At 40.0% G+C, this 8,409-nt stretch overlaps 1 protein-coding gene across 1 annotated transcript; it reads left to right on the forward strand.

Moving 5' to 3' along the window:
* Window positions 1-1,520: 1,520 nt before the first annotated feature.
* Window positions 1,521-2,792, forward strand: LOC149819775 (small ribosomal subunit protein eS26x-like). The gene is made up of 5 exons (XM_089983752.1): window positions 1,521-1,612; window positions 1,709-1,801; window positions 1,880-1,964; window positions 2,278-2,408; window positions 2,509-2,792. Exons 1-5 carry the CDS (start codon window positions 1,610-1,612, stop codon window positions 2,572-2,574), a joined length of 378 nt encoding a protein of 125 aa, XP_089839878.1. The 5' UTR covers window positions 1,521-1,609; the 3' UTR covers window positions 2,575-2,792.
* Window positions 2,793-8,409: the final 5,617 nt, after the last annotated feature.

Below are 8,409 nucleotides of genomic sequence, written 5' to 3' on the forward strand. Positions count from 1 at the left end.
AATACTCTTAGTTGCTTCACGGTTTCCTCTCTCATTTTTTTTAATAACAAAAAGGACTGTTTGATCAGTACAGTGGACAGAATTAGGAAGAACAGATATAGTGGCCTTATATTATTTGTTCATCTCAGCCCTGCATGTAAGCAAAATTTAATCCTCATCAAATCACCTTGCAAGATAGTCATTCTTTTCTTTAACATTCTAATACTCAGATGTGAAGGTTCTTTGAATTGCATTTCGTTCTTATGCGAGGCATTTGATCACTAATTATCATTTTAGTGCTTGTTGTAGTTTGAACACACACACACACACACACATATATATATATATATATATATATTTCTCATTAACCTTTGCATAATTATTCATATATTTAAGTCTGACAAGGTTGAGAGATGGGTATGTAAGACTTGTGTCAATTGCTATCCAATTTTATGACCTTCAAAACAACCTTGGCCCCAACCAGCATAACAATTTAGAAAAGTAGAAAACACTAGTTCCATAGAAACCTTTCATAAATGACATGCAGTTTGATTCGGGTGTGGTACAGGTTATGCGAGTTTGAGAAAATGGAAACCAAAATCCAAGTTACATAATTTGAAGTGTATTTAGAATTATATTTTTACATGAAAAAAAAAAGAAACACTCGGGTCAGTCGGGTTAAGTTGGATATCTGGCAAAAATCATTGCCCAAATCCAAGCCACATACTACTTGAGGCGGCGGGTTCAAGTTATTCAGAACGTTATTTGGGTTAGGGGGCGTTTGAATGTGCGAGATGCGGTGTCTGTGGGACATTGCATCCCGTGCGTCCCTTTGGGATGCGTTTTGCTGTCCTAGAGTGTTCAACAGGGAAGAACAAGACATGACAAGACACCTTTGAATAGAAACAAAAACACGTCTTAAGGTGTCCTTGTCAAGAGTTATCCACCGACAAGTTAGGATTGTCTTTCCCTGCCGCTAATCAAACACCTAGTTAACAACCGGGTAAGCTTTGTTTTTTTGAAAGGCAAGCTGAGGTTAATCAGACCTCTACCAATTATTATTCAACGTAACGCTAGGGTTTGAACCTGAAACGTCCCACCACAAGGAGACGTGCACAGATAGCTCATACCAACCACACAGAGCGTTGGTAAGCTTCATTTACTTTTGACTAAATGTATACGGCAACCATGCCAAGCGGGTCCAGTGGTCTGACCGCCAATGACCTGTCATGTCATGTCCTGTCCTGTCCTGTCCTGTCCTGTCCTGTCCTGTCCTGTCCTGTCCGCAGAAAAGAGAGGGCAAGGACACCATGTCCTGTCCTTGGTAGCGCAAATTGGCAGTAGTAAAACCCTGAAGGTCCTCCAGCTCACCAGATAGTACACTCAGCATCGAACCTGCATCCAAGGAGGGTGCCTCCCATGGGTTTCGAGCCCTGACCCTCTCATGTCAGGTGACAAACTACGGTCTTTGTGGACGGTTCGGGTCGAGTAGAGTATCCGGGACAAACCCGACTCATTGACAGCCCTTGAAGGAACCTCGTTGCGGTTTTGAGAGAAACCCTAGACGTCTATTGACAGAAAAACTCTTCCTGAGCCTCCACAGCGCCGCTCTCTCTCTCTCTCTGAAACCATGGTGAGATCTCGCTTCCCCTCGTCTTCCTTCTCACGTTTCCCTCTCCGATTCCCCGGCGTTTCCCGCTGATTTTCTACGTTTTGTGTCTTTTTACAGACCTTCAAGAGGAGGAATGGCGGTCGCAACAAGCACGGAAGGGGGCACGTCAACTTCATCCGATGCTCCAACTGCGGCAAGTGCTGCCCTAAGGTCCCTCTCTCTCTCTGTTCCTTTCCTTTTTGTGGTTTTGATTTTGGTCTGAGATTAGTGTGTTTGATCCGATATTAGGACAAGGCGATCAAGAGGTTTCTGGTTCGTAACATCGTAGAACAAGCCGCTGTTAGGGATGTTCAAGAAGCGTGCGTCTATGATGGTAAATCCATGCTTTAGTCATTTTTTTCTTATTCAATGTGTTAAATGAATCGTATGTTCAGAATTAGGATCACCCAATTCTCGTTTTATTTCTTGGATTTGTTCTCTGTTTGTTTTGTGGTATTTGCTGGGCGTTTGGGTTCACCGTTTATTCTGATTCATAAAAGTGGTTTAAGAATGCCAAGGTCTAGTTTATTCTCTGAGATAATATCCTAACTTATCCCACTTTTTTGGATAAGAGTGCATGAAACGCCTCACTGGTGCTGTTTATTTTTTTCAATATTTAGTCTCAATTAAAACTTAATTTCTGCTAGGGTATACTCTGCCCAAGCTCTACGCAAAGATGCAGTACTGTGTTTCCTGTGCGATCCACTCGCATGTGGTTCGTGTGCGCTCGCGCACAAACAGGCGCAACAGGGAGCCCCCGCAGCGATTCAGGAGAAGGGTGTGTTTTGTGGTCGTTGTTTCCATTTTTACTAATTTTTTTCTGTTTTTGTCTTATGTTGTTTGATTGTTGATTGGTTTGTTATTTATGCTTTCGTTAGGATGATCTTCCAAAGCCCGGGCAAGGACCCCGTCCTGGTGCACCTGCGAATCCCCCCCGCCCGTGAGGCATCAGATAGGATTTCAATGTTCATCTCTGTTCATATGAGATGATGAGAATTTAATGTTGGAGACGTTTTGTAGTTACTTTTGACTAGCTTTGTCGAGAAATATTCAGGTTTACTCTTGAATGTTGAGATACTTGATCATAGGATTGATGGTGGTAGACTTTTCTATGGCACTACATTGGTTTTTTTATATCATTATTGCAATGTTTTTTTGTTAATGGGTGCATTTGTTTCGTTTGTGTTCCTCTTGCACTTTATCATTTTGCTACTGTTTCATATCTGTCATGGTGGTGATGTTTGTGGTGCTTCTATTGGTGATGTTTATGGTGCTAATCTAGTGCCAGTTATATGAATTTGTTCCATAGTGGATGCATTGTCTTCAGATACCATTATGTAATGTTGAACTGTTTTTAGTGGACAAAACATTTGACTAGGAGTTTAAGATCACATGTGTTATTTACAGCAATGTTTCATTGCCTCATTTGAAGTTTGATTTTCATGTATGTTGGCTGGGGTCCAGAAAGAGAACTTACATATGAAACAGTTGAAAGGTGAAATCAGTCCTCACCTTCCCATGATTTTCTAGGATGTCATCCCACCTGAGGCATTATGCAAGATCGATGTTCACTAATGCAGTTTTATCCTTGCTGCCCTACAACCACCATCATAATAAAATGCATAACGTTCTTGTTCCTTGATTCCAACATCAATACATGAAAAATAATTATGTCAAGGCTCGAGAAAGACGTGAAATCACTACCTTTCTTGATGTATGTTTTCATTGTGTCTGACTAGATAGTTTTTACCTTGGTTGTTCACTTCTTCATTTTTATATTCACACAAATACAACTGTTCTCTGTGATGCTTCTACTTAGGTTTTCTTTCTACTTTGAGTCTTCTGGCCAATGTTGTGAAAAGCGTTGAGGCATAACGAGGCGCTCCACCAAAATCTGAGGCGAGGCGTAAGCCTCGAGGCGCAAAGCGTAAGCCTCAATTTTTTTTAAACTTAAAAAAACTATAAAAATTATCTAAAATTATAAATAAATAAGAAATGCTTTATTGATGAAGCACCAACCAACACGAAATAAAAAATCTCGAATAAATATGAAAAAATATGAGATAATTAGTATAAAGAAAAATAATGTCTATATTTTTTTTATAGAAAGAAAAATTTAGACAAAACCTTAGCTTATATTAGTATCTTTTTTGGGGTACATTAATTCACGGGAAACAGAACTAGGAGACAGAATTCTCAATAGCATATTTACTATGTTTTATACCCAGGTGGTATCCCATGTGGTAAGCAGAGTCCTGTGTCAAGTTTAAGGCCCAAGATCGAATCCCTCGGACACATGGGACACATCTGGGAAAGGATTGGAGGCATCATTGTGATGCAGGTGAGGTCACATTGGAATTGAATATAATTGATGATTGGATATAGTCAACCCCACCGCAGACATATCTAGACTGAGGATAATCAGGTGAAACGACATTGCACATCAAAAGTGTGCCGCCACACCTGAATGCCCTTCATCTCACCGTCAGGCCACAGAGATGGAGAGTGGTCAGATGCCAGCGGTTTACAAGGCTATACAACACGAATAATGCGATAAATAACACATTGCATGCAATGTTCATGCTTAAAAGATGCAAAGTGTGTGCACAACAAAAGTACTGCTTTTGTCCTAATTCCGTCCATATATTTGGTTGCACATGGATGATGCGATGCAGTAAATTCCAAGGATCACGAAAAGTAGAAGGATACTACTTTCCTGCAATAAAATTTTTTTATGCAAAAAATCACGAGACTTATCTCATGTCACGTGAAATTCTGGGCAGTTAATTATGATAGAGAAAATGACCCGAGTAGGAAGCTAGCTAGCTACTTGCATAAACGACCACCACATCGAATGGAGATCAGGTGAAATCACATTGCACAAAATCATTGTAAGACTGCCCCTGAGCATACCCTCCATCTACTGTTGGGCCCCACGGCCGGAAAGATGGAGGGTGCTCAAATGCAGTAGCACAATGATTTTTTGCTCAAATATTGCCAAAATTTGCTCACAGATTGACGCAAAATGCTACCGAGTTGCTTTGAAAACATTGGTTATCAATCAACACATGCAAGAGATGGCAGGGAAAAAGGGCAAGCATGACACACCTATGTCACAATGACACAGACACGATGAAGGGGTCGGGTTACCTGGGGTATGGCTGCTTCCAACGAGAAGGAGGAGGCCGATAAGGGAGAGACCCTAGAGAGGGTCTGTGAGAGGGGCTGCGAGAGAGAGGGAGAGAGATAGACTGTGAAAAATGGGAAAGGGGCTGCGAGAGAGGGAGAGAGGTTGCGAGAGAGAGGGAGAGATTGTGAGAGATGAGAGCGAGAGGGGTTGCGAGAGACTATTTAGGGGCCCCGACCCTCGTTAGGGTCGGGGGCAAGATTTTAATTATGGTCAAATCAGGGCTTTGACCCTCATTTGACCATAATCTTGAGGCGTGCGCGCCTCGCCTTGAGGCGTGCACACCTCGCCTTGAGGTGTACACCTCAAGGCCTCTGAGGCGTACGCCTCTGTGCATTTGCGTCTCAAGTCACAAAGGCCCTCGCCTTGAGGCGAGGTGCGCTTTTTGCGCCTTGAGGCGCGTTTTTAATAACACTGCTTCTGGCTAATTTACCTGTACAATTCTAATGTATGTCTTCCTGTTCAAGTAGTATGTTTCTCTGTGATTGGGTTTTATGATCGTCTTAGATATCTTTGTAAACGAATTGTCTTTTGAGTTAATTTTCCCAACAAATACCAGATCTGACGGAAACAACTCCTGCTAAGATTTAGTTGGTTTCGAACAGTCACCTATATCGTTAAAGGTAATTTCTTGGAGAGATTTTCAAAGTTGATAAATCTCAGGAATATCTTGGCAATATATAAAAATTAAATAAAATTTCTAAAAAATAAGTAAAAATAAAGAAAATAGAAAAATGAAATAAACAGTCCCTTCTTCCCTTCCCTTCCCTTCCTTTCCTTTTTCCCCTCCCTTCTTTTCTTCTCTTCCCTTTTTTCCTTTCCTTCCTTCTTTCTTCTCTTTCTTTTTTCCTTTCCTTCCTTCCTTTCTTCTATTTCTTTTTTCCTTTCCTTCCTTCTCTTCTTCATTTCTTCTCTTTCTTCTTTTCTTTTTCTTCATTCTTTCCTTTCCTTCTTCCTTCTTTCCCTTCTCTTCCTTTCCTCCCTTCCTTCTTTCCTTTCCTTCCTTTGTTTCTTTCCTTTCTTTGTTTCCTTTCCTCCTTTTCTTCCTTTCCTTTGCTTTCCTTCCCATTCTTCCTTCTTTCCTTTCCTTTCTACCACAATATTTATCACAATAATATCATGATAAATATAATTTGCTGATATATTGAAATATTGCAATATATTCCTGATATTATCAGCTACCTTGAAATAGCTGATAATATCGTGATATTTTCAATATATCGGTGACACTGGTTAAGAATTATCAGGAGATATATGGTCTTCTGGGTTCACACCCATCCCGGTCGTGACTTACAAAAACCAGGTTATCCCATGGCTCAAGCTGAAAACACCCCTAGTAATGACAAAAAGCAACAATTACAGCTGCAACTAAATAAGCAAACTAAAGATGATTACAGATGAAAAGGCTCATCTGATTGGAATCATTATTAGATGTAAAAAAATGGTGTTCTTTGCTGCCACATGTTAAAATTTTAATCTGATTCCTAACCATTTAACTCAAAGGATGGCAATTCGAGTATGCAACTGTGAGAAATCTTTTGCATGAGTAGGTTGGGCAGCCAACTTTAATCCATTTCTAGCATGAAAATTTTGTGACTATGAAATATATCTGCAACATCTTAATCTTGATTTTGTATGTCAATTTTGGGTAGAGTCATGCAATTACAGGTCCCTAGGCTTGGTTTGATCATTTTAGTAAAGACAGTATTGAGGTGGTACATAACTGCATATGTCAGGATTTTTTTTGCTGTTTGTTAAATTGTGGAAGAGCTGATGGTGATGATAGGGTCTTCAGTGAGGATATGACTAGTGCTTTGCAAAATGGTTAAGAGAAAACAATTGCTTGTTTTGAGGTGAAGAATTTAGGTATATGAGTTTTATTTTGTTCATGATCTTTATTGTAAACAGTTGTTGGAAGATGAACTTAAATTAGGATATGCGTCATTGATGAAATAGGAAAAGCAGGGATTGATGCTAGATAGTACTTTGTTGGAGGCATTTTGTAGTTTTGATTAGTTTTGTAATTTTACTTATAATAAAGATTTTTTACCTTAACCCACTTTGAGTGAAAATTTGTGAAAATGTACTTTTACTTTAGCAAGCCTTTTCCCTTGTGCACGGATCGGCCTTCAAATCGTTCTCACAAGTCTTAGGGTGCGTGGATACCTCTCTAATGGAGTCAGCTCTCAAGAGGTCTTTAAAACTGAAAATTTATGATTCGGCCTGACCATGTATCGTATGATACATGCGATACTCGTATCGTGATACGAGTGCATATTGTATCAATATTCCTTATAGTAATGATACATATCGTACGATACAGTCCTATACATACATTGGTCGTGTGCTAATTTTCCCAAAAAATACCAGATTTGACAAACAACTCTTGCTAAGTTTTAGTTGGTTTAGAACAGTCACCTATATCGTTATAGGTATCTATGAAACAGCACTGTATCATACATGGCAACTGGAAAATTATGATTCGGCCCTTGTGTGCAGTGTCAACCAAACCAATATTAACAAACTTCTTTCTATTCTTTCTATATGGAAAAATCCATCGGATCCATCCGAGTATCTACGAAGTGAGATAGAATACATATTATATAACATATATGGTTTATTGTAACTGAATTTGATAAAATTCCTTATTTACTGTATGGTCGTGGACATGATCTATTTTCTCCCCAAACGTTTTCCTCTCTTGTAAGTCTTTAACTGTGTGCATGTTTTGGGGACACATCGGCCATGCTGCAATTGCCAACGGTTTTATTCTATTGCTTATTATTTTTGGCTGCAATTGCGATTTGGTTAATTGCTTAGGAAAAAGCTGTCAAGATGCGAATTCATTCACCCAAATGCAATCTGACAGGAAAGAAGCCCCTGAATATTTTATTGATGTTCTATTCAGCATCTTTATATTCCAAGTATTCTGTTATCGATTGCGGTGCATTTTGCTTGAAACCTGTTTCCCACTGTGGGGCATTTAATTAACCTGTCCCTAATCTATGAATATCAATTTGTCAATAGTTGTACACCGAAAGTCACCTGATTGGATGCTGAGAGAGAGAGAGAGAGAGAGAGAGAGAGAGAGAGAGAGAGAGAGAGAGAGAGAGAGAGAGATCCTGGTATTTCTTGCTGTGGCAGCAAAAGCTCATCAAATTCAGGGAGCACATTTGCAGGACAATCATCTTCCTCTATTTTACCTTATTTCATAGTATTTGCTTCCTCTTCTCAGTTGATCCTGCAAATAAAGCCCAAAATGGTGTGTTACATTCTCTTTCGACTAAGGCTGGCATGTACAATATAATATGTAAGTGTCTACTTTCCGTCCCCAAACTGAGTCTATTGTACTGGGAACACAAGCCTGCTTCACTGGGTGAACATTTTTCTACTAGATATGGGCCCAATGAAAATGGACGGTGACAAAACCGGTTGCGTCCTGATTACACTCATTTGGACCTGTTGCTGAAAGAGGCAGCGGCACAAGGATGACTTTTTCAGATGATGGCATCTGCCTACGGAGCTTCTAGGCCTGCCTGCTAAGCTATCAGCCAGGCGTGTGGCTCTGGCGTTGCTCAGGCTCCAAATGCAG

The sequence above is a fragment of the Nuphar pumila genome, chromosome 12 (assembly GCF_984573655.1).
Source record: "Nuphar pumila chromosome 12, dmNupPumi1.hap1.1, whole genome shotgun sequence".
In the NCBI taxonomy this organism is placed as follows: domain Eukaryota; kingdom Viridiplantae; phylum Streptophyta; class Magnoliopsida; order Nymphaeales; family Nymphaeaceae; genus Nuphar; species Nuphar pumila.

What these genes read in the sequence shown, in the direction of transcription:
- LOC149819775 (XM_089983752.1), top strand. An exon ending in AGAAGCGTGCGTCTATGATG is followed by an intron (nt 1,965 to 2,277) that starts GTAAATCCATGC and finishes AATTTCTGCTAG; the next exon opens with GGTATACTCTGCCCAAGCTC. An exon ending in CGCAGCGATTCAGGAGAAGG is followed by an intron (nt 2,409 to 2,508) that starts GTGTGTTTTGTG and finishes TGCTTTCGTTAG; the next exon opens with GATGATCTTCCAAAGCCCGG.